Here is a 23789-nt window from a genome sequence, read left to right as displayed (position 1 = left end):
TTTTAGACCGCTGTGCGCAATGCAACTGATGTCGCGTTTGCGTGCACACAGCACAGCAGGTGCTTGATCGCGACGCACGGGCCAGGCTGTGATGCGTTCAGGTTCTCGTGGTCCGTCCGACAAACAACACTGCTGCTGCTCCTGCTGCACCTCTTCATCGGGAATAACCTCGAGGAGAAAAAACATCACACCATCGTCGGCAGTCGGTTCCTGTGGAAGAAACATTGCATTGCGCACCTCCCTACCATCACCATCTCCTCAACCAACCCTCCTCCTCCTCTCCTCTCCTCCTCCTCCTCCTCAGCCTCGCCGCCACCGGAGGGGAGTTTTTCCTGTGGACTTTGCAGGGTGAGAAGAACACAATAGCAGTGCTTTAAGGTAAGCCTCCCGCCCGGTTCTCTAATTATATCGTGGACCGACGAGCTGTCATTTTTTTTCCTCACTGCGCAATTTTTTCAATTGCGCATTCTCTTGCAGCCTCGTTATGATGTGCGTTCTTTTTATCGCAGGGTGCACAAATTGGCGCATTCTCCCCTATCACTACCCCCTGCGCCCCCCGCCCTTTATCACTGCGTCGTTTCTATCGGAATGCGGCAGCGTCTCTCGGGAGGCGCCGCACCGCGCCGCTCGTATCGTAATTGCGTCGTCGTCGATAACGAGCGAGCCCCGTCATTTTTTTGCTTTCTCTCGGGGCCTGTGTGCGCATAGCGTGCACATCATCACCTTCCACCATGCACGACCACCCTCCCTCGGTCCATGACACCCCCCGCCCTCCTTCCCCTCAGCACCTCCGCTCTTCCAACGTCAAAACAGCCGCACAGTTGCGTGATGCGAGGATGCGTCCTCATGTAAAATGTTTTGTCCTTCAAGGTCATTCATTGGCTGTTGTGTTGCAGCTGGCTCACGTTGCAAATGTTTTTTTTTTTTATATATATTTTGAAAATATTGCGTGGCTTCCCTGTCGTCATGCTGCAGAGAAATGGAGCGTATGTTTGGTGGTGGTGGTGGTGGTGGTGGGGGTCTGGTGGACACGTGAAATGTGATTTTTATATAAAAAAAAATAAAAAAAAGATGATATATGTGTAATACTGTTGTTGCCCAGGGCAGGCCACACACTGGTGGTGGCCCTTGTGGGCGGCCGGGTGGTTCTTGTGGGGGGGCTAATTGTCGACCCCAAGTTTTGCTGGTTAATCTAGTGCAACCTTTCTGATGATGTGAGCTTGTTCTTGCAAATGGCTACCAGTCACATATGCCACTCCTGAAAAAATTGTTTAAATCATTTGCTAGTAAATCATCTCATCATCGAGGCCGTCGCTAGCTCTTCTGTACATTTGCTCATGTGCTAGATTACAAAATAGGGCGAAACCAACAAATGTTTTTTTTAGGCCGATGCTTTTTGACAGGAAAAAAATATATTGATCTTTTGGGCTATGTTTAATCGTGTATGTTGACACCAAAGCATGTTATGCTGACTCTCATCCATTGATGAAGTAGCTGAGTGACAGTGAGGATCCAGGTCAGTGCCACAGACTGGCACAAACAAGCTTGAGGCCCAAAATAGAAACATGAGCACCAGGGGGGGAAACAATTCAGCAATTTGGTCCTCCCACCACCCCGGTCATAAAAACGCACAGTTGATGTCACTCCCAACCTTATATTAAACCTATTTTTGCTATACAGGTAGTACTGGGCGTCATTCTCAGTGTTGCCATAGCAACCTTGAAAACAAACTTAGTTACTTACTGATTATTTGATTTCAAATGTACCAATGACTTTAAAATAATTACTTGAGATTATATACTTCAAAATTACGTCCACGCATGTGGACGGAACAATAATTTTGACACACTATATCCTACTGGACTTGCCACAAGAATTCTTAGCTAGCTAACAGCTAGCTCATAAGTTATAACAGCTATCCTTGGCAAATTTAGACTCAATTTTAATCGAGTAGAAAGACTTTAGTGTCGTTTTCTGGTGCATGCAGCAGCAACCATGGGAAAGCAGAACAGCAAGCTGACACCCGAGGTGATGGAGGACCTGGTGAAGAACACGGAGTTCAACGAGCACGAGCTGAAGCAGTGGTACAAGGGCTTCCTCAAAGACTGCCCTACCGGAAGACTCAACCTGGAGGAGTTCCAGCAGCTCTACGTCAAGGTAGATCCTCACGTTTGTTTTCTTCTCAATTACTTCTCAAATTAACAGCTCCCTCTAGTGGTATGGGTAAGGGTTCTCTTGTGTGCTCATTCATGGGTTTCTCCACTTTGCAGTTCTTCCCATACGGTGACGCCTCCAAGTTCGCACAGCACGCCTTCCGCACCTTTGACAAGAACGGCGACGGTACCATTGACTTCCGAGAGTTCATCTGCGCTCTGTCCATCACGTCGCGCGGCAGCTTCGAGCAGAAGCTCAACTGGGCCTTCAACATGTATGACCTGGATGGAGACGGCAAAATCACCAGGGTGGAAATGCTGGAGATTATTGAGGTCAGTGCTGCTCTTGGAGTTTTTTTTTTTGCGGCATCGGGTGTGGCACGTCTTGCGTCACCGCAGACTGAGTTGGGGGATTATCGGGCAGACTGTGACTGTCACGCTGCTGCACACCTGCACCACACAGGCAAGCAGGCAGACTGCAGTTGTATTGAGTTACAGCACAGCCATTTTTACACAAGCACAAGGGACGAGATGGAATTGTCGACTGCCTTGATGATGGCCCATTTCCAGCAGGTTTCGGAGCGTCATAAAAATGCTCTCAAAAAAATGAATCCGCAGGAGCTTGTCTAAAAAATGTGACGTTCTGCATTCTGTGGCGTGCTGTAGTCAAAATTCCTCAAGGAGCAAAGATCATACGAAAGTTTACACACCCTCCTTTAATAGTCTGTTTGAAGTTCCTTTTTTCAGACATTTCTTTTCCCCAAGAGGAAATTCTCCGTCACAGCTGTCACCACGTCCTTGTGTGACATGTCTAAAAACAGCTACTCGGGTCAGGAAAGCTTTAAAATAAATTTCCCTGACCTGACCAGATCCGCACTCCATCCGCCACTATACTCGAAAGCAAGTTTGTCGCAGAGGATAAAGAATACTGGCAAATTGTCTGTCGACATGTGTTGCTCCACCAATTGGATTGGTCATAGCAGAGTCACATAGATGCTAATCATCACCTATGCTAGCCAGGGCTAACTTCCTGCTCCCAAAATGCAAGCCGCTTAAGACGACATAGTGTCACTCACCCCCTTGACTCCCCGCCCCCTCCCCTGCAGGCCATCTACAAAATGGTGGGCACGGTGATTATGATGAAGATGAACGAGGACGGCCTGACACCGGCGCAGCGAGTGGACAAGATCTTCAGCAAAATGGATAAGAACAACGACGACCAGATCTCGCTGGACGAGTTCAAGGAGGCGGCCAAGAGCGACCCGTCCATCGTGCTGCTGTTGCAGTGTGACATGCAGAAGTGAACCCCTACATCACTCGGCCCACCTGCCCCCCCCCCATTTGCCCCTGCCAGTCCTCTTAACGCCACCTCTGCTCGCTCCCCAAATCCTTCCCCGTCACCCTGCTTGCATATACAACACACAAACACACTGGACTGCTGTTTAATTGTCTCATTTCACAGAGGTTTAAAAAAAACAACAAAAAAAAAAAGCTTGGACTCTTTTTCAATGGACTCGCTTCTTGTGGTCGTATGCATGAGAAATATGTCGGAATCATTTTGAACCTAGCGATAAGATAATGCTACATTTCTATTTCTGAACATGTTGTGGTGCACCGTAAATTCTCCGCACACAAGCAATCATCCAGCTGGATGAAGTCGAATAGCCGGGTACTTTGTGACACGTCCGAAGGGAAGCGGCCATATTGCTATCGGGGAAACAGGCTAGTATTTGAATTTGGTGTTGACTTTGCTGTTTTAGGGCAACCCATCCAAGTTTCCGCCCAACAATGACGAATTTTTTTGTCTAGTATTCGGTAACTTGTTCTAGTAAAATTTCAAGGACAAATTTGAAAATGTGAGCCTGTTTATAAGGGAGTCCAGGAAATGGCCTAAACTCTAAAATGTCCGCTTCAAATCAAAATGGCGGATTTCTTTACCCTTTTGGGCAATGAGGTTATTTTTGAGATGATACGCCAACCAAATTTGTTGTTCTGTTTTCCCCCGTACCAATATGGCGCCTCACATCACGAGACGTGTGTGGAGAACCTTTCGGACCGGTGTTCCCACCAGCCAGCCTTCCCTCGCAAGTTGTTCACCGCTGCAACTCCCGTACTGCTTTCAGTAATCGTAAATAAAACAATAAGTCCTCTGATAATTGTAACGATAAGTGTCTCTGGCAGCCGGCCGGGCTTGTAGAGCTCGTGGATGATAGAGAGATATTCGCACACGAGAGAAAAAGTATTGCATGCCTATATTACGTGTCAAAAAAAAGAAGAAGATATAAATATATATAATCTATTACCTTTTTATTTTTTGCATCTATGGTGGTTTTAAAAGAGGATACCCTCTTGGGATTCATTTCGTATTGTTGCATGGGATGTACAGTGTAAGCTCACCTGAGGTGGGAGCATGCTTCCCTCCGCGTTCATTCACACAATCGTATTTTTTTCAGATTTCTTCAAAATTTGTTTAACGTCTGACTGCTACAATGGAGGATTAGGGCCACCCGAAAGAAAAATAATTATACTTCCAGAATGAAGTGGGAGAGGGAGATGGTTGTATTTATTCAAGAAAAAGTCTTTATTTGACAAAATATGCTTAATATTATTTTTTAAAATAACTTTATTTTGAAATGTGAATTTATTTTAAGATTCTTTAATTTTTCTGAATGATCAAATATTTTCTGTTTTTCATTAATTATTTTCTCAAAATATATATGATTTTTTTCTTGAAATTAAATAAATACTTTTTTCCTTGCAATACTATAACTTGTTTAAAAATATAACTTCTGCGAGACGTCATACTGTATTATGCTTTTAGAAAATATCACTTTATTCTCAACGTATAATGTAATTTTTTTTTCAGCGTGGCCCTAATTTATACTCCTTCGTCGATTGCGCACACTCGTGGCACACAATTGGCTGCCTGTTTGGTTTGTTTACACAACACATGTTTACAAAGAGCACTGCTATAATAATCAAATGATCTCCATGCTGAGAGTTTCCTAATGAGAGGGGCTCATATTCCAAAGCAGCAGCAGCAGCAAAAAAAAAAAAAGTTTACTGGACACACTGCATTCCAGCATTAAAATTGTTTTCCAGTTTTTGTTTTGCTTTTTGAATTCAATTTTCTGGCACATTAGGATTCCCTGTTCCCAGGCTATGCAAGGATGGACTGACTGCTTTGTGAGTCCACATGTCCAATGGTGGATGTGGCAGAAGAGCTTCCCCAGCATAATCTTGATTATTATTATTATTATTATCCTGTCTGTATACAATTCAGTCCAGCCTGACACCACGTGGAGATCTTTAATGTCAAGTAAATGTTTCTATCAAATCTGAAAACTCATGATACAATTGACTGTATTCTTTTATACATGTGGCATGTGTTGCACCCCTTAAACAAAGAAAAAAAATACTTGATTTCTGTTGTGATTAAAATCAATAAACCACAGATGGGCTTTTTTCAAAACATATTGATGGCCATGCTACTGACTGATGTGCAGGTTAGGTGGATTTTATAAATGCTCTGAATTTTCAATGCTTATCATATCGAGAGAAATAAAAATACTATACTTGGTTTTCATAATAAGACTTCACCTTTCCCAAAGAGACAAAAACCCAAATGTGATGTCAATTTGGGGCACTTCCGGGTCACCTTTAGTCACCTGCCGGACTTGAATGTGATTGGCTGGCCACGCAGGGCCACACCCACCACGTGCACACCTGTGTGATGTGTGCATTTAAAAACAAAGGTGAAGGTAACAGAGAACTTTTTGTTTCTTTTGCCAGTTATTAATGATGTCCCTTTGGAAGAAACTCAAACCAGAAGGTCTTTAAAGAAACGTGAGTACAGTTCTTGTGTTTCATTGCAGTTATTTTAAAAAAAAAGGATTGCTAGCTAGCAAAACAGTTAACAACTGTTAGCCAAGAGACATGTCTAGTAAGTTGGTTCTTCTTTCAGTCATTTAAATGAATCTAAAAAGACAGTTTTTTTTAAACCAGTTTCAGAAGGATTTTTTAAAAGCAAAGCAAGTTTATTTATATTTATTTCATGTAAAAGTTTAAAAATAAAACTAATGTTAATAGGTTTGATGTGGTATGACATTGCTTTGCTTTCCAGGTCCATTTAAATACCACAATGTGTTCCATTCCCGGCCTCCCCACGCCAGGATCCGAAGTAACCATCGAGATCAGGCGAGTGAACCCAAACCCAAAATATGGTCTTGTGGAGCTTTGGGTCAACATTGACGTCAGCAGAAAACAAGCCTATGATCAGATGAAGAAAAAGATACAGCTTCCAAAAAGAAAGTTTCACGCCTCTGAAGGAAAAATGGGGGATATGTGTCTGGTTTGTATCGACAACGTGTGGCACAGGGCTCGCATCGTGTCCATCCAAAGTGACATCTACCAGGTCTTCCTTCTTGATCAAGGACAGCCTTACGTTAGCACCCGGGACTCTCTAGCGTGGGGCCATTCTGACAGTTTCTTCCTCCCTCCGGAAATCGAGTCCTGTATCCTTGCCAATGTCTTGTCTCTCAAAGAAAACTGGCCCAAAAAAGCCATCAGTTTCTTGTCATCCCTCCCCGAAAAGACGCTAAATGGTGTGGTCCAGCATGTCTTGATGCCAGATAGGACAATTCTCCTTGACATACCCTTCGTCTCCAAGCAAATGTGCACCCTTGGAGCTATGAGGAAGATCCCGGTGGATGAGTTCAAAGGAGTTGTACTCGAATGTTTGACTCCACCCAAAGACGATGCTACCATCACCACGATCACCCAGGATCGGAGTGTGAACGTCCAACTTGATGACCGTTACTTCTACCCTGAACTCCTCTGTGGGATGTATGAGACAGTTTATGTAACAGAAGTGATCGATCCTCAAAATGTATTCTCCAGTCTGTGGATTTACTCCAAAGCATTGAAGAGTCTATCAGAAGAGATCCAAGAGTTCTACAAGGACTCGGATTCCGGAGGGGAACGACCTCAAACCTGCGGAGAGCCGTGTGCTGCTAGAGGAAATAACGGCACATGGTATCGTTCGTTACTCAAGCAATGCATCGGGACCAATGATGAACTTGTCGAAGTTGCTCACGTAGATGTCGGGAAAACCGAGCACGTGTCGGTAGGATGCATCCGACACATGGCGAGGAAATTCCTGAGAATGCCTGTGGTCACATATCACTTCTCCCTTCATGGAGCAGACGGCACCAGGTGGACGGCAAAGCAGAACGAATATCTGAAGTCGATATTGCTGAACAAGACCTTTGTGGCTAAGCTAGAGAAGCAGTTCCAAGACACTTATAGCGTCACGTTCTACGGTGGGAATGTTGCATGCATGACAGCAGAAGTGGTCCCATCTGGTCAAGATGAAGGACAGCAGACAGAAACCCAGATTACAACGCTGTCAGGGGAGCAGGATGAAAACCATCAGAACCTCGTCATCTTAAATGTCAAGAGCTTACTAGAGGAACCCTTGTCAAGTACAGAGAATGAACCAGAGACTGGCAATTTGAAGACCATTGATGACCAATGTTCGAAAGTCTCTCATCATGAGCATGTGTTGTCTGTTGGAAGTACTGTAGACGTGACTGTTTCCTGTGTTGAAGGTCCTCAGAAGTTCTGGTGTCAAAGGACTATAAATGAAGAGAATCTGCGACGGTTGATGGAAGATCTACAAAACCACTACGCCTCTGTCCAACCTCTGCCCATTGTTAAGGGCACCTGTGTTGCTCGAAACCCAGAAGATGGCTTGTGGTACAGGGCAAGGGTCGTTACCAGTCAGGATTTTCCCAAAGTGGATGTACAGTTTTTGGATTACGGTGGTACACGAAGCGTGCCCCTTGGAGATGTATGTCCCATTGAGCCGGGGTTCCTGGAGGTGGAACCGCAGGCTTTTCAGTGTTGCCTCTTCAACTCTTCTAATTCTGCATCAGCCGTGTTTCCGATGATAGCTGATTCTCAAAACACTGGATTCAAATGCACCATAAAAGATAGAATTTGCGACGAAGAGGGGCAACCGGTTATCGTTGTAGACTTTGAAATCCCGGCTCAAAGCGCTTGCAGTCTGCTCTCTCCTGTCCCAATGGATACCTATAATTATTCCACATACGATATGGAGTTGGGCACAAAAGAAAAGGCATGGATAACCTCTTCGGAAACAGTACATAGCTTCTTCTGCCAGCTCGACAGAAATTCTCATTTGTTTGACAAAGTGAAGGCAGATGTTAAACAGCTAGTCTGCAAGTCACAGTGTTCGGATGAACTCCTAAAATCCAACGCCCTTTGCCTTGCACGGTATGTTGACGACGAATGGTACAGAGGTCAAGTGGTCCAGACATCTCCGGAACTCAAGGTGGTCTTTGTGGACTATGGTGAGACCCTCACAGTGAATGCATCTGATGTTCAACCTTTGCCTGCTGGTGCTAGCCTGGCAAAGTCAGTCCCTGTACTGGCCGTTCAGCTCGGACTTTTCGGTGTTCCAGAAGACATACCCAAAGAGGTCAACCAGTGGTTTGCGAATAACGCCATTGACACAACTGTGACGGTTTCTGTGGTGGCCAAAGGCGCTGACGGGAAGCTTTTGGTGGAATTATTCGAAGGGATGCTGAATGTCAATATGATTGTCCGGGAGAAGGTAGCGCTCGTGGAACACGCAAAGACCAACCAAGATCTACAGGTCACGCCACTTAAGGAGTTTTTACCTGAAGAAATCACATTTATATCAGAATTAGGAGAGCAAAATAAAGATCAAACCATCAATGGAAATTGTGCTGCAGATGAGCAGGTGTTGGAGAAGTCTCAGAACCAAACTCTTGGACCTGTACCTGAGTGTGAAAAAATGATAATCGACGAGGAACGCGTACAATGTTTGAATGGCACTCCAGAGGTTTTGGTAGAGACCCCAAAAGAGATCAATGCTCTCACGTCAACACCTGAGAAGATCTTTGCATATCACAGCCCAATCATATCTCACCACATGTCCGAGGAGATGTACGCCTCCTGCATCGTGGGACCCGGTTACTTCTGGTGTCAGTTCGCCCAAACTGAAAACCTGGACACGGTGTCAAGACTCACCCAGAGCATCGGTGAGACTTTAAAGGATGCAGAGGTCCCCAAGAATTTGGATCTCGGCAGTCCATGCCTTGCCTTATTTTCTGAAGACTCCCAGTGGTATCGCGCTCAAGTGCTTTGGAAGACCGACAGCACAGTCTGCGTCGTGTTTGTGGACTACGGAAACGAGTCTGAGGTGGACAATAAAGATGTGAGATACCTCCCACAGTTTCTGATTGAACATGCTCCTCAGGCCTTGTTGTGTTCTTTGGATGGATTTGACAAGTCCAAGGGATCGTGGGATGATCAAGTTTACGAAGAGTTCTACAATGTCCTGGTGGATCAGCTTCTCACAGTGACAGTTCTTAGTGCACAAGAACATTCAGAGTTTGCCTTTCAGGAACACTCAGTAAAAGTCCAATGCGGAGGTCAAGATTTAAATGAGGCCATGCGAAAATTCTGGAAACCTATTTCCACACAGCCTGAGACTGAAAAGTTTCAAACAGCCAGCAATCCACCACAACCATCCAACATGACCCACCTTGAGGAAAATGCAAGATCATTGTCATACAAGATGCCAAACATCCCGTTGAACAAAGCCGAGGTGGTCTACGCTTCATGTGTGGTGGAACCCCATTTTTTCTGGTGTCAGTTTGCCAACACCGAGGACCTCAGCAAACTAGCACAGGAAGCAGGACAAGTAGAACCAGATTCTTCGTCCTCAAGCACCTTTGGACCAGGTAGTCCTTGCCTTGCGCTCTTTTCTGCAGACGACCAGTGGTATCGAGCGCTGATCATGAGCCGACAAGACGATAAACTCCACGTTTTGTTTATCGACTACGGCAACGAATCTGATGTGGACGTGAAAAACGTGAGACCTCTCAGTCAAACTCTGCAGGAGTATACACCCCAGGCTTTTTTGTGTTCTTTGAACGGATTTGACCAGTCTAAAGGCTCCTGGGAGATTGAAGTCTATGACGACTTCTACAATCTTCTAGTGGATAAACCCATCGTGGTGACGGTGTCCCATATAGAAGAACATGTGGAGATGATGCTTCCTCAGCATGTGGTGGAAATCGATTGTGAGGGAACGTCTGTCAATGCAGCGATGCAGAAATACTGGAAACCAAGCTCTTGAGGAAAATATTACGATACCCTACGAGGGAAAACAGTATGTACTAAATGCAAATGTAGATTTTGTCGATGCAGATGTTCTGGAGTGGGTGTCTACTCTTGCTAAGAAAGCGGGACGAGCTTTTTACAAATGTCAATGCAAATGGTTGGAAAACTGAATAAATTAATAAAAGCTCATTAAAGATTTTTGGTGAAGTTGATAATTGTTTGCCTTCCCATTGAGTGAATGATTGTTTCTACCAGGTCAGATCCCAACGTATACAGTAGATTTATGAAGTTAGGGACCTAGTCTAAGTTTGTGGTCTTCACAACGTAGCATAAGGCTAACGTCTCAAGTTCCACCTTCCCAAGGACTCCTTCCCTTCCAGCAGGTGGCAAGATTGCTATCAGGATTTGGTCTGTTTGTGTTCCTGCGTGTTGATCACTGTTACTAGGCAACCAGCTTGGGACAGCATGTCAGAGTTGCACCAGGCAGCCGCGGCGAGGGATTACGATCAGGTACGGGAGATTCTGAGGCGTAAGAAATGTGACCCCAATCAGCGAGATGTGGACTGGGGCAATAAGACGCCTCTGCACTGGGCTGCGGCCAAAGGTAGCAGTTCTTTGGGTCTAGTCTTGAGATGGAGCGCTTAATGTGTATTCTTGCCGCCATAGTCTCCCATTGTCCAACCTTTCCTCTTCACGTAGGAGATGTGGAAACGGCAAGGCTTCTTATCGAGCATGGAGCACGGCCCTGCCTGAGGACTGAGCTGGGCAGGACCGCAGCGCACTTTGCAGCCGAGGTTGGTTCCCTGGCAGTCCTGCGGCTCCTGCACTCCTTCCACGCCCCCCTGGACAAGGAGGATGCTGGTGGCGACAAACCGGCCCGTATCGCCCAAATCTATGGACACCATGAGTGTGTCACATTTCTCAAAATGTAAGACTTTTGACCAAACCAAGTCAGTCCTACTGGTCTCAGTCCACATTGCATGTCATACCGAGACAAGAAAACAACATTGAGGCACTTTTGTGAGTGTGATATTGATTACATTTATTCATGTTTTGTCTATATTTTATTTTTGTTGCAGGGCAGAGGCAGAGGGGCAGGCGTACCGCAAAATAATGGCTGATAAAGGGCTCTCAGTGGATGATATTGATGAAGAGTGGGAAGAACAATGCAAAAATACCATGGCATGATCAATTTAAATAAGTGCAAATCTATAACAATGAATATAATATTTTGAAAATAATAAAGTTTTATAAGTAATCACTATTATTTATTATTCTTCCAAGCAATAATGTATTTCTTTCAATGTTGACATTTATTTTTTCAATGCTGACGTTTGGAGTGGTAACAACTTCCGGATCTGACGTTTGGTGGGCGGGGCTTATTTCGATGACGTATTGGCAGCCGCTAAAATCAAAACAGTTGTCGCTACTAAATGCTCGTTCCTCAACAAGAAGATAACATTTTTGGGACAAAACTGACGGATATGGAGGCAGCAACAGGTAAAAGTCACCAGTGTGATGCTGGTTAGGCCGTTCGCGAAATCGAAACGGCTTTTTCCTGGTGTTTGCTAATGCCAATGCTAAGGGACGGTTACAGTCTGCCCGCGCCATTTTCTATCACTATACCGGCCAGGTTAAAAGTGATAACTGTCATCCCCAGGAGTTTTAAACCACTTGAGTGCTTTGGAGGCTCAAGCGAGGATCCGCCAAGTTCAGCCCCGGCAGCGGACTCGCTTGGAGGAGCTGCGGGCCCGCGTAAAGGCGCTGACCATGGAGAGGGACCGGCTGGAGGCGGAGATTCATGTACACAAGGTAACTACTGGAAATACAGCACTGATTTATTTTAATTGGTCGACAATGATGCCCTGCTCAGGATATTGAAAAACGCAAGATTCGACTGAACAATCGATGTGCGGGAGCGAAAGAGGCAGAAGAAGAAATGGAGACTGAAGGTGGCGAGAATGAGGAACTTCTGCAGCTGATGGCCAGACACCTTCACCTTAAGGAGCTTCTGTATGCTCATCATATTATTGGTATGCTTCCATTACTTAGCAAGTAAGATTCTGCCAGAACTGTCCCGTCAAATAAACTTGAGCTCTAAGATCCGATTCATCGCAGAGCACAACCTGTCACCATTCCTTCCTCAACTTTTTCTTCCATTGCCAGGCGGCTACGACATCACCGAGACCCGCAGAGGGAAAGGCGTGTGCGTGACTCTGTCGACGGCCTACGAGGGCGTCTACCTGAAAACGTACAACCTGGAGTTGGACGTGAAGCCGACGCTGAGGATCGCTCGCCACAACGTGCCGCCGTTCATCGTGCTGGGCGAGCTCAGCAAGCGGGGAAGCCTGCAGGATGACCTCAGGGGCTTCCTGGACACGCTCAGCACGCAACTCAATGCATTTGAGGGCCGAAGGCAGCAGCTGAAGCTCCTTAAGGTGACCCACCACTTCCTGCATAGATGCTAGCAGATACTTTTGGCGTTCCTAAAGCAGATGTGTGGCCTTGTTCACTCAGGAACTCCATCCGTCAGTGACGGTGATGGAGAGCAACGCGCTGTGTTCCATCCTGGTGCTCATGCTGAGCACGCCAAAAAAGAAGACACTGCTCTGCACCCTGAACTACATGGACCTCAAAAGATGTCTGCCCACGGCGGTCTGCTTTGACTGTGAAGGTGGGTGACTGAGTATCGCGCACTCCAGACACCATACTGAAGCTATTAAAGAGTCTCCCAAAAATTATTTTCAATATTAAATTCTTAAAATAAATCCAATAATTGAAGAAGTGATTTACCAACTTTATTTTCTAGATGAGATGCTTCCGGAGTCTCCAGAGTGGAAGGACAACAGCAAGCTTCTCATGGAGACGCCGGTTCACAAAGCTTTGGGCACCATGAAAAACAGTGCATGCATTGCTTAGGCTTCATCTGCAGTCCCATTCGTTTTCTTTGTCCTGGAGCCTCCGGATGAATTCCGTCACCTTCTCGTGCAAGCGCTCCCTCTGGAGGAGCCTGGTCTTCTCCGCCCGCTCTCGAGCCTCCCGCCGTCGCCTCTCAGCCTCCCTTTCCGAGATGGTGTCGATGGCGGCGATTTTTTTCACTTGCACAAACGACAAGCTCCTCCGCAGGCGTCCTCCTACCCTGCTCCTCGGCAGGGGCGCCGACACGGACCTCGGAAACTCGGCGTCCGCACGGCTGACTATTTCTTTCATGGCCACTCCTACCGTGGCTTTGGGCTCACAGACCTTCACCATCCCCACCCGCCCGCGCTCGCTCCGCAGCCAGCGTTGTCGTCGTTGTAGCATTCGCTGCGTGTACCTAAATTCTTTGTCCAGCAGGTCCAGCTTGAGGCGAAGGTCTCGTTCAATCTTCTGGTTCAACACCCTTAGCTGCACCAGTTTCTGCTCCATTATTTGTAAAAGAATATTTCTGTCGATGCGTATTTATTTTATTTTTCCACCAGCGTGTTCCCCAACAAAAGCTGCTTGCTGCTATGGTTTTGTAACTGCTTGAAGGGTAATATAATATATGCTACCCATTGTGTTTGAAATTGTTTGTAATTGTGTAGCAGCACGGTCCATGCTAGATTGTGTTTCAAGAGGCTTTTAAGAGCCAGTGCTGCTTCATACACACACTAATGATTGACTGTTTTTGGACCAAAAAAATACAAAATGAAAAATAAAATAAAACAAAAATTGTGGCAAAGATATAGTAATTAGACGATACATTAGAATAGTTTATTACAGAAACTAAAAATGTTAAAAATAATTAAAATTCCCCAGATAAAAATTTAGGGAGTACAAATATAAATAGAAAGGCACAACATTAAAATAATGAGGAAAAAAACGTATGAAAACATTCTGGAAAAATCGTTTTTTTAAAAAAAAAAAAAAAAAAAAAGGAGGTGAAAAGGCTACTCCTTGCCGCTTTCCGTAGTGACGTCAATCACGCTATCCACTTCCTGGTTGGTTGCGACAGGCTTTGCTAACTAGCTTACGGCAATACCAGCCTTTCCCACTCAAACATTATGAGGACCCCGGCGTTTTAGTGGCACAACAACCTACTTGCCAACCTACATGGGACAACGTTACCAAGATAGCCGGCGTAGAATATTTGAACTCGATGAATTGACTCCCGAAACGTGTATATAAATTCGTCCAGAAGGTAAGAGTCTACTTTTCTTATTGCTACAGTTGTGCTAAAGTTAGCTTAGCACTGTCGAAAGTTCACCCGGCAGCGGTGTTTGACATACCCTACCCATAAACATTTTAGTCGGATGAAACTCCAGTTTTACATTGAATTACTATAATATTTATAGTATTTATATATATTTTTAAGTTTACATTCAGTGGCGTGGAGTCAGACTGAAAGTGTGCAATTATTTTTAATTAACAGTTAGAAAAATGAAGTCCCGATAAGCAATATGTTTTAAGTAGAGATTACTTTCAACTTATATTAGCTAACTCTCGTCGCACACCACCGAAATAAAATGTAATGAACGTACAGAAATAGGCAAGTTAATTACACATTTTTCGCCAATGTCGTCAATGGAACAGGTCTTAGAAAACCGTAGAAAATATCCGGCTACATCATTTCTCCGTGACACACCTGCTGATCTTGTGACACAATGAGTGTTAATCATTGATTTTACGTGCTGAATGTCATTAAAGTCTCGCATATTTATTACAAAACCCAAACAAATAAGCAAAGCTATTGGAAATGATTAACATTTGTCTTTTGGAAACTAGAAAATCACTATCAAGCCAAGTTTGTTTTATTAATGCTGATAATAGCATCATTGTTCTTCAGAGAACATTCAGGGGAGTTTTATCAAGTTCCAAGTGAATCAGCTATCCATTAAAATCTGTAAATTGTTTATTTAAAAACAATATGCGGCCCCCAAGTGTGTCGCAAATGCAGTGTGACAACTTTCAAGACTGCAGAATACATAAAACCATTCATTAGGAAGAAATTAGACTTTGTGGACACCCTTGTAAAATAAGACACCCACATGAATTCACTTCCTATTGTAGCTAGTTCATTGACTTCCTCATTGAAGTGAAATAAAAACTACTTATTTCCCCCAGAACCTCCAACATGAACGACCCCAACAAACCTCAGCGCAAAATGTCCACAGCAGGGGACAGCCTGTACAAAATGTTGGGCTTGCAGAAAGGAGCATCGCCTGAGGAGATAAAGAAAGCTTACAGGTGGGTTTGATTTTATCAAAGGACACACGTTCTCAATTTTTACATGATGATGGTCCTTACAGGAAGCTGGCGCTGCGGCACCACCCGGACAAGAACCCCGACAACCCCGAAGCGGCGGAGAAATTCAAGGAGATCAACAACGCGAACTCCATCCTGAGCGATGAGAACAAGCGTAAGATCTACGACGAGTACGGCTCCATGGGCCTCTATGTGGCAGAGCAGTTTGGCGATGAAAGTGTCAAGTACTACTTCCTCATGTCCAAGTGCTGGTTCAAGGTGAGTCGCGCTGTCAATACCGACGACGTCACGCTGGCTGTTGTCGAGTGTTGACACCTCGTGATGATTTCACTTTAGGCCCTGCTGGTGTGTTGCGGCATCTTCACCTGCTGTTGCTGCTGCTGCTGCTGCTGCTTCTGCTGTGGCAAGTGCAAGTCTTCCGAGGAGGACGAGAGAGATTTCTATGTGAACCCGGAGGACTTGGAGGAGAACCAGGAGCAAGAGGAAGGTAAGTGGGGGCTTTCTGTCTCTTGGACTGACTTTGTATACCAGCAATATAGTTTGAATTAATTGGTTATTATTGGAATCAGCCGAAAAATTTCAACTCTCGTCCTTGAGGTTCTCTGAATTGTTTACCGTTCTGTTTTACAGCAGGAGACACTGTAATTGTTATTCAGCCCAGCTCGTCCGCCACCGCCGACGCTTCGGGCAAAGCTGACGCCGCCACGTCAGGTGGGGCAGCTCATAAAAGATTGATGTGGTTGTCCAAATGTGCTTTCCTTAAACTTGCAGAAAGTTTGACTTCATTTCTGTCCCTGCAGGCGAGGATACGCCCATCATCAGTCAGCCCCACTCCGGCAACGGCTCCACCTCCGTCGCCGTCATAGATCTGATGCTCGATGAGTGAATCACTGCCTTGACAAAAAAAAAAAACCCTATCGTCGAAGTTTGGATCCTTTTCTTTTTTTTTTAGGGATTTCCAACATCTTTATTTGTTTACACCAGCAGTTATTTGGGGCTTGTGTTTAGGTGCCACAGGGTTTGCTTTTGGTTCCACTTGTGTTTTTTGTTTTTACACAGGACTATGCATAAAGTCTCAGGCCACCATCTGATTTATGTCTTAGCAATGTTAAAATGATACTCACACGGGAGTGGGCCAAAAATAGGCATATCACTTTGTGTACATAGTTTCAAAACTGAATTTACAGTTTTTTTCCCCCCTCCCTCAGAGTTGCTTATTAGATTCATACCATTGAAAATCATTCATAGAGCTTGTATGCATTGTCTAAAGCTGCTGCATCCTAATAGTTAGTTTTACAAGTCATATTGACTGTTGAAAGAAAAAAAAAAAGTTCATTCTAAGGAGAGTTAGCAGTGACCCGAGAATGATGCACATTTTTTTTTTTCTCTGACCACTTTTGTAATGTTCGTGTTCATTGTGCCGACGTGCCAAAATAGAGCGCACAGCCAAGATGTGTCACAATTGTTCCAAATTTTACTCATTGAATTTTAATCATTAAATTTTATTCCAAATTTATTAAAATTTTATACATTGACAGTAAAAATGGGGTTTTTCGGTGATATTTCCAGCCAAGGCTAAAATGTGCTGAAACTTTTCTAGGTGACCTATTTATAATTTTGACATCCAGCTTCTTGTTGATTTGGAAGGTTTGCAAAAATATTGAAAATCTACATAGTTGAACGTTGGCAGTCAGATTAAGTTTACCTGGAAAGTTTATGACGTCTTTTCAAATTTCATACCCAAGCGGAATATGCCTTCCTTCTTTTTTTGAGTCGTGTATATGTGTACATAACCACTATGATCATCACATGCAAAGCCAAACAGTTGCACTTTTTTAGGTGGCAACATTAATTCCATGTGCTGTGTAGATATAGAAGTCAACTAAAGTACATGAACATGAAAAAGTTAAATTGTCATTTTTGTTTTGACTTTTGATGTTTAAATGCGAGTGCCAAGCGGTCCGACACGAAATGTACTTAAATCATTTTTGGTCTACAATAACTTGAATGTTATTTTTTTTTTAAGACATTCCCGTGTTTATCTGCTCGCTCAAGCTGTAAAAAGGGTGTTTTTTTTTTTTGGGACAGAATAAACTCAGGTGTCACAGATGCAGTCGACTTGTCCGTTATCTCCCCCACCCCTCCCCTCCCTCAGTCAGCCAGATAGCACGACTGAGAACAGGTTGCCGTTTTCCCACTTCCATGGCCGCCGAGTCGTACAAGCAACTTCTGCTGGAGCCTCTTTCCTGGTCTGTTTATTCTTCAAAATTCTTGAGCTCGACATTGTTGTGATTACTTTGTCTCGTCTTAGTTCGGACTCGGAGAGCAGCGAAGACTTGGAGTGGTCCTGCTGCGACGGGGATGAGTTGGACTCGGCTGAGAGGGACGAGAGACGTCGGGCTGGGAAAAGACTCATGGTCGCCTTGGTCATCAGCCTGGTTTTCATGGTCGCGGAGGTGCTTGGTGAGAAAAGCAACACCATCACATCCTTTCTATTTCTCTCCTGTCCTATGTTTTTGATCCTAATCCGGTCCTGTCCTCAGGTGGGTACGCCTCACACAGTCTAGCCATCATGACAGACGCAGCACATCTCCTGAGTGACGTCGGCAGCATCTCGCTGAGCATCTTCTCACTGTGGATCTCGGGACGCACACCCACTCGCACCTTCACTTTTGGATGGCGTCGAGCCGGTTAGTTGTCATGGTAGCGCGGCATGAAGCCATTTTTTCTGTTAAGTGTAATTGTGTTTCCAACAGAGATTGTGGGCATGCTCGTATCTCTGTCGTCCATCTGGGCGGTGACGGCTGTGTTGGTGTGGTCGGCCGCTAGGAGGATCTCCGACGGCGACTACGACATCGACACTGACATCATGCTGCTGACTTCGGGCTGCGGCGTGGCCGTCAACGTCCTGTGAGTCCGCCGCTGCACTGGTCACGCTTCTCCACAAGCTCACGTTTTCTCCAATCTTTAGCATGGTGCTCATCCTGCAGCAGTCGGGCGTCTCACACCCACAACCACGCCTTGCCCAACGGGTGGCCGCAAAAGGACGAGGAGCGGCGGGGTCTCAGCCATGGTCACGGAAACGCCAGCGTGAAGGCCGCTTGCGTCCATGCGGTGGGAGACCTGATCCAGAGTGTCGGCGTACTGCTGGCGGCCGCCGTCATCCACTTCTGGGTCAGTTGCAGCAAAACGTATCATAGCGTAGTTCTGTTTGAAGAAAAAAAAAATACAAAATTTGTTGGCAGCCAGAGTGTAAGGTGGCCGACCCCGTCTGCACACTGCTCTTCTCCCTCGTGGTCATGTGGACCACCTTTCCTACCGCCAGGGATGTTTTCAGAGTGCTGATGGATGGTAAATATGAGCCTCTGGGCCATGACATCATCACAACGCGTCAAGTACAAGCCTAACAGATGCTGCCGAATTGATCTCCTCAAGGCGCTCCGCCCGGCATCAGCGTGGCCTCCGTGCACGACGCCTTGCTGGCCGTGCGAGGCGTGTCGTCGCTTCATCGCCTTCACGTGTGGAGTCTGGACATGACGCACGCTTTGCTGTGCGTGCACATCACCGCAGGTACCTCAATTATTTTTAAGAAAATATTTTTTTTCTGGGGTTATTAGATTTTTTGAAAATACCAGAACTATTTGAACTGATCCAAACATGTTCATGTACTTATAGAGGACGGTGCCGATCCACATGTGATCCTCAAGAGGGCCACAAAGCTCCTGAGCTCTGATTTTTGCTTCACCTCCATTACGATCCAAGTGGAACCTTCCGCAACGTTGCAGCTGGACATTTTTTAATCGTGTACTACCTGTTATTTTTTTCTGATTACTTTGTAGAAAAAATATATTTGGCACATTTATTTGACCAATCAATCAAACGGAAAGAATCAGACATTTTATTAATGTTAAGTACTAATGTATTGGGACACCATTTGCAAAAATAGGCTGTAAATATGTGAAGTCATTAAGACCACATTAGTCCTGTATCACATGGTGGCGATCAATTGTGAGTTTCAAAATGGAGGCGGGGCCAAAAACTCTTCAGTTGGGCCGTCCATCCTTCCAGTAGCGCGTGTAGGTCTCTCGAAACATGTCCCTGCACGCCACTCGGGCTTTGAGTTTGGAGCAGACCAAGAAAGAGCCGCCCATCTTGCGGTGCAGCGAGTATGTCTCCTCTGGCGGCGGTGCGAGGCGTTCGTGAAGCATCACCGGGATGAGGCGGTGGATGCGCTCCGTGGTGCTCTGAGTGCCAAAGTCAAACGGCTCCGTCGACGAGAAGGCCTCACCCAGAATCATCACGGCGTCCACGTGAGCGTTCTCCATTGCCTTTTGAACAATAATAGTTAAAACAATGACTGGCCTTTTTTTTTTTTTTTTTGCAAGCTACCTTAGATTCAAATCCAGTGAGGAATTTCATGTCTCTGGAGCGCTGCAGGACTTCCTCTCTATTTTGATGTGCAGCTGCGTTGATAATCTAATTTTCAAAAGTATAAGAAGAAAAAAAATCCTCTTTCTGTGATCAGTAATTAAAATAAACCTTTAACATCCCGAGGATGTAGCATAACATGAGTTCACCTCAATGTAGACGTCTGTGAAACCTTTGTCAAATTCCCGCGTAGCTCCAAAGTCCAACAGCGCTACCTGTCGAGACATTTTTGTTAAGAATCAAAACAACTTGAGATGAAATCCTGTCAAAGTCAAACAAACCTTATGCTTGTGCGGGTCATAGAAGAAGTTGGACCAGTTGGGATCCGTCTGCATGAAGCGGAACTCGAAAAGCTCCCTCAGGCACAAAATAAGGATTTGCTCACAGATCTGCAAGAGCAGCGAAAGAAACAATTTCTCCAACATGCTTCGCAGACGCCTGGTCCATCTGCCCTGAAGTCACACTTACCTCGTTCCGGAGTTCCTGCGGGAGGTCAGTGGCGCGGTCCAGGGGGAAGCCGCTCACCAGTGTGGTGGTGAGTACACGCTGGCCGCTCAGCTCGGCGATTACATCGGGCACGTAGAAGAAGGGGTGATCCTTCAGCAACTCTCTGATGTGCACCAGAAAAAGCATTCACATTAACCTAGCCATTTTGTTTGAAAAAAAAAAAAAAACCCTAACCTTACAATACATAGTCATTTTGTTACCAAAAAATAGTCATTTAAAAATAAAAGCCTTTGTAACAGAGAAGCTGTGTTGTAAGAGTGAAAGGTCACAAATGACTTACTGGAACTTTGTGCAACATTTGGCCTCTTTGACGTAATCACATTCCAGGGCCAGCTCTCTGCTCATAACTTGGATCATATGCTCAGGGAACAGACCTGCCAAGAAATGTCATGTCATTGTTTTAACTTCATTCAATACACGGAAAAAAAAAAAAAAGTTAGCTACTCTATTACCTTCAGGCAGCGCGTTGCTTAAACTCAAGAGTGCCATGATGTTGTTCACGTCACTGCTGATACTCTTGGACACGCCAGGATACTGAAGGGCAAAAAACAGAAAGATAGGATTAATTAAATTAAAACAAAAGAAAATTAGCAGTTTCAAATAGTGTTAAAAACTTTGTAATACCTGAACCTTCATGGCGACATCTCTTCCGTCTTTTAGCTTGGCCAAGTGCACTTGACCGATGGAGGCGGCGGCAAACGGTTTCTCCTCAAAGTATTCCAAATTCTTCCGCCAGTCGAGGCCCAGGTCGCTGCTGATCACCTTCTGCATGCAACAACAAGGAACGCAATGTCACAAATGTCCCACAAAATCCCAACTTCTTGAAGGGAAAACTTTACCATCATCTGTTTGGTAGGCATAAAGTCGGCGCTTTGTCGAACCCGTTCAAAGATTTTGGCCAGCTGAGGGTTGATGAAAGCGTCATCTATAAGGAGTGGAGAAGAGGATTAAAAGTTGACTCTTCCTGTCATGACGTATTCAAGGTCTCACCTTGAATACTGAGCATCTGCCCTAATTTGAGAGCAGCCCCTCGAACTTTGCACAACGTCCGCACAATTCTCTCAGCGTTGGCTTCAGACAGGAAAGTGTTGGAGTCTAGGACAGACTTTTTATTGGCTGCAGACACAAAAAAAAACATTTTATGCTATTTACACACAAATATAACTCATCATTTTGCAACCTTGTTGTTGTTGAAGATTGAACTTCTTCTTGGCCGCTTCAGCAATTGCACCAATGCCAAGTCCCACAGCCAGGCCTGTCAAAAGAGCAGAGAAAATAAACGGTGAAACGCTGCCCTCTACTGGTCTTTTGGTGTAAGCACCAGACAAGCATCTCCTTCAACCATTCATTCATTCAAAGACCAAGGTTATTATAGTTAACGAAAACTGATTAACTAAAATGAATAAAATAAAATGAGACATCTTTAAAAAACAAAAAAAAACATTTTACATATTTTCCTCAAACAAACAACTTAGCTAGTAAATGCCTCCCATCAATGCAGTGCAATAAAAGAGTTTCAAGAGGACATACTTCCAAAACTCATCAGGCGTCCAATCCGAGTAATGGGCACCTTCCTCTCGCGTGCATTCTTACAGAGCTGAAATGTAAAGGAGAACCTCAACAATATGCTGAGAAATGTACCGGAGGAAAAAAAGAAATAAAACCATGCTTACCACTTGCTTGTAGGGCTTGAGGTGAGCACTCTTGGCGGCCCTCGCTCTGTCCATGTCCTCCTCTGACAGCCTCCCAACAGATGAGTTGTCCTGGGTGAGCATCCTTCTGAGGGCCCAAGCCAAAGGCCACCTGGCCCGCTTGGTTCTATAGGTCTCACCACCATTATTCAGCCCACCGGCAAAGGAGGAGTAGCCACGGATTTTCTGCTTTATTCTCAACGTGTCCTTAAATGAGGAAAATATTGCTCATTTAAAAAGGTACAGTGCTGTTTTTGTGCCCTCTGGCGGTGATGAAGCACACTGCAATAACAAGGAAGCAACTTCTACTACCCACACTGCTTTCAAATCATCCATCTACACTCGAGTTTTTAAAATGGTTAGGTTTTAGTTATATTTTCATTTCTTTTCTAATCCTGTCACGTTGCTACTACAGTACTATATCCACGCACTGAAAGCATCTGGACGAACCTGAAAGTCACAAACTATTCGTAGAATCTAGAAAAAGTAGTAATTATGGACGCGTGCGCCGAGTCCCCAGGGGAACCGAGCGGTCAGGACGGATCAGTGCGCGCTCGGAGTTTATATCCGAACGCGCCCACGTTTTTCAAGAAGCAACATCTCGCCGTGGTTCACCATTGTTCTTGCAGTGAAACCGACGGCAGCGTTTACCTTCAAACATCCAGAGTGGGAGCTCACTCCGGCGGCCAAACATTCCCCCCGAGCTCGGCCCACCATCTGCATGATCCACGCCAAACCCGTGCGCGCCAGAGCGTCGCCCGTCATGGTGCTTGTCTGCGACCCACACCTAGAGCACACATCGAAAAGTAACCTTGAAGCTGTTTAAAAAAAAAAGAATAATAATAAAGCACGTGATTAAAAGTTGCAATAAACTCACCAGCAATGTTGAGAACGCACGCCGTGGAGCGCTCAAACTTCATTTGACTCGACGTCGTGTCAAGTCGTCAACACTCAGTCGCGAATACGCCCCAAGGATGAGACTTTTTTTAACCGAGAAAGTGGCCAAGGCGTCGGTGGTAGGTGTTGAGTAGTGGGCGAGGGATTCCAAACGAGTTAAAATTCAACCATTAGTGAGCGGTAGGAGAGCGGAGTGTCTGTCATTCAGCGGCCTGAAGAAACTGCCGCCAGTAGTGGACATTATAGTATTGGCTCGTGAGTGACCGATTCGTTCAAAAGAACGAATCTTTTCAGTGAACGAGAGTGAACGAATCACTTCTTTTTTCAGTTCATATGACGGTATCCATCCAAACATGTTCGGTGTTCAAAGTTTCAACGGATACTGACTATAGTCAGTCCGAAACAACCCTTTCCACAGTTGTCACCATGACAGGCGACCACTCGGTGACGTCAGTGTGCCGAGCGCCGTTGGACGATCAGGAGAAGAAGATTTGAATGGACGGATGTGACGTCAGGGCTTTAGGCAAATTGAAGAGTGTGCTCACTCAAGGGGAGTTATCATATGCAGGTGCCATCGAGCGCGTGGCGGCGGCGGACGGTTTCTCAGGTAAGCGAGCATGCTAGCAAATGTTTGTCGTCTCCTGCCGCTTTTCACGACGGACGCCGTGTTTGTTGCACGATTTTCGCGCTCAAGGAGCGTTCTCCAATGCAG

General features: G+C 45.3%; 6 protein-coding genes and 1 pseudogene across 6 annotated transcripts; 6 read left to right on the top strand and 1 right to left on the bottom strand.

The window, feature by feature from the left end:
* The first annotated feature begins 24 nt into the window (after positions 1–24).
* Positions 25–5629, top strand: LOC125981108 (visinin-like protein 1). Its single transcript, XM_049740966.1, has 4 exons — positions 25–378; positions 1988–2157; positions 2271–2486; positions 3260–5629. The coding sequence occupies exons 2-4, from the start codon at positions 1996–1998 to the stop codon at positions 3455–3457; spliced, it is 576 nt and encodes a 191-aa protein (XP_049596923.1). The 5' UTR covers positions 25–378; positions 1988–1995; the 3' UTR covers positions 3458–5629.
* Positions 5630–5732: 103 nt separating this feature from the next.
* On the top strand, positions 5733–10526 carry si:ch211-189e2.3 (tudor domain-containing 6). The gene is made up of 2 exons (XM_049740659.1): positions 5733–5999; positions 6277–10526. Exon 2 carries the CDS (start codon positions 6295–6297, stop codon positions 10342–10344), a length of 4050 nt encoding a protein of 1349 aa, XP_049596616.1. The 5' UTR covers positions 5733–5999; positions 6277–6294; the 3' UTR covers positions 10345–10526.
* A 102-nt stretch (positions 10527–10628) lies between these two features.
* On the top strand, positions 10629–11586 carry LOC125981115 (ankyrin repeat domain-containing protein 66). The gene is made up of 3 exons (XM_049740976.1): positions 10629–10932; positions 11028–11256; positions 11408–11586. The coding sequence occupies exons 1-3, from the start codon at positions 10794–10796 to the stop codon at positions 11514–11516; spliced, it is 477 nt and encodes a 158-aa protein (XP_049596933.1). The 5' UTR covers positions 10629–10793; the 3' UTR covers positions 11517–11586.
* A 90-nt stretch (positions 11587–11676) lies between these two features.
* On the top strand, positions 11677–14033 carry cenpo (centromere protein O). Its single transcript, XM_049740920.2, has 6 exons — positions 11677–11828; positions 11989–12140; positions 12202–12361; positions 12495–12766; positions 12846–13002; positions 13138–14033. Exons 1-6 carry the CDS (start codon positions 11762–11764, stop codon positions 13245–13247), a joined length of 918 nt encoding a protein of 305 aa, XP_049596877.1. The 5' UTR covers positions 11677–11761; the 3' UTR covers positions 13248–14033.
* Positions 14034–14282: 249 nt separating this feature from the next.
* Positions 14283–17663, top strand: dnajc5gb (DnaJ (Hsp40) homolog, subfamily C, member 5 gamma b). Its single transcript, XM_049740952.2, has 6 exons — positions 14283–14490; positions 15414–15536; positions 15599–15812; positions 15891–16041; positions 16185–16265; positions 16355–17663. The coding sequence occupies exons 2-6, from the start codon at positions 15424–15426 to the stop codon at positions 16438–16440; spliced, it is 645 nt and encodes a 214-aa protein (XP_049596909.1). The 5' UTR covers positions 14283–14490; positions 15414–15423; the 3' UTR covers positions 16441–17663.
* Positions 17664–17666: 3 nt separating this feature from the next.
* On the top strand, positions 17667–19924 carry LOC125981056 (proton-coupled zinc antiporter SLC30A2-like; annotated as a pseudogene).
* On the bottom strand, positions 19430–23360 carry coq8ab (coenzyme Q8A, genome duplicate b). The gene is made up of 15 exons (XM_049740806.2): positions 23058–23360; positions 22832–22967; positions 22163–22387; positions 22020–22086; positions 21670–21744; positions 21480–21605; positions 21329–21414; positions 21114–21254; positions 20942–21023; positions 20770–20863; positions 20451–20592; positions 20264–20371; positions 20132–20197; positions 19944–20030; positions 19430–19882 (listed from the first exon to the last, which is right to left on the bottom strand). Exons 2-15 carry the CDS (start codon positions 22943–22945, stop codon positions 19598–19600), a joined length of 1698 nt encoding a protein of 565 aa, XP_049596763.1. The 5' UTR covers positions 22946–22967; positions 23058–23360; the 3' UTR covers positions 19430–19597.
* Between the last annotated feature and the right edge of the window lie 429 nt (positions 23361–23789).

The sequence above is a fragment of the Syngnathus scovelli genome, chromosome 14, assembly GCF_024217435.2.
Source record: "Syngnathus scovelli strain Florida chromosome 14, RoL_Ssco_1.2, whole genome shotgun sequence".
In the NCBI taxonomy this organism is placed as follows: domain Eukaryota; kingdom Metazoa; phylum Chordata; class Actinopteri; order Syngnathiformes; family Syngnathidae; genus Syngnathus; species Syngnathus scovelli.
The sequence above is the reverse complement of the archived record's forward strand: the minus strand, read 5'-3'. Positions and strand labels throughout refer to the sequence as shown.

Bases quoted from the DNA above. Each gene is read 5' to 3' on its own strand.
- si:ch211-189e2.3 (XM_049740659.1), top strand. From the start codon at position 6,295: ATGTGTTCCATTCCCGGCCTCCCCACGCCAGGATCCGAAGTAACCATC.
- dnajc5gb (XM_049740952.2), top strand. From the start codon at position 15,424: ATGAACGACCCCAACAAACCTCAGCGCAAAATGTCCACAGCAGGGGAC. The intron at 15,813-15,890 runs GTGAGTCGCGCT...ATTTCACTTTAG, and splicing joins TGTCCAAGTGCTGGTTCAAG to GCCCTGCTGGTGTGTTGCGG. The intron at 16,266-16,354 runs GTGGGGCAGCTC...CTGTCCCTGCAG, and splicing joins AGCTGACGCCGCCACGTCAG to GCGAGGATACGCCCATCATC.
- LOC125981115 (XM_049740976.1), top strand. From the start codon at position 10,794: ATGTCAGAGTTGCACCAGGCAGCCGCGGCGAGGGATTACGATCAGGTA. The intron at 10,933-11,027 runs GTAGCAGTTCTT...CTCTTCACGTAG, and splicing joins GCACTGGGCTGCGGCCAAAG to GAGATGTGGAAACGGCAAGG. The intron at 11,257-11,407 runs GTAAGACTTTTG...TTTTTGTTGCAG, and splicing joins TGTGTCACATTTCTCAAAAT to GGCAGAGGCAGAGGGGCAGG.
- cenpo (XM_049740920.2), top strand. From the start codon at position 11,762: ATGCTCGTTCCTCAACAAGAAGATAACATTTTTGGGACAAAACTGACG. The intron at 11,829-11,988 runs GTAAAAGTCACC...TGTCATCCCCAG, and splicing joins GGATATGGAGGCAGCAACAG to GAGTTTTAAACCACTTGAGT. The intron at 12,362-12,494 runs GTATGCTTCCAT...TTCCATTGCCAG, and splicing joins GTATGCTCATCATATTATTG to GCGGCTACGACATCACCGAG.
- coq8ab (XM_049740806.2), bottom strand. From the start codon at position 22,945: ATGACGGGCGACGCTCTGGCGCGCACGGGTTTGGCGTGGATCATGCAG. The intron at 21,415-21,479 runs GTGAGACCTTGA...CACTCCTTATAG, and splicing joins GCAGATGCTCAGTATTCAAG to ATGACGCTTTCATCAACCCT. The intron at 21,024-21,113 runs GTATTACAAAGT...TTTGCCCTTCAG, and splicing joins ATGTCGCCATGAAGGTTCAG to TATCCTGGCGTGTCCAAGAG.
- LOC125981108 (XM_049740966.1), top strand. From the start codon at position 1,996: ATGGGAAAGCAGAACAGCAAGCTGACACCCGAGGTGATGGAGGACCTG. The intron at 2,158-2,270 runs GTAGATCCTCAC...TCCACTTTGCAG, and splicing joins TCCAGCAGCTCTACGTCAAG to TTCTTCCCATACGGTGACGC. The intron at 2,487-3,259 runs GTCAGTGCTGCT...CCTCCCCTGCAG, and splicing joins AAATGCTGGAGATTATTGAG to GCCATCTACAAAATGGTGGG.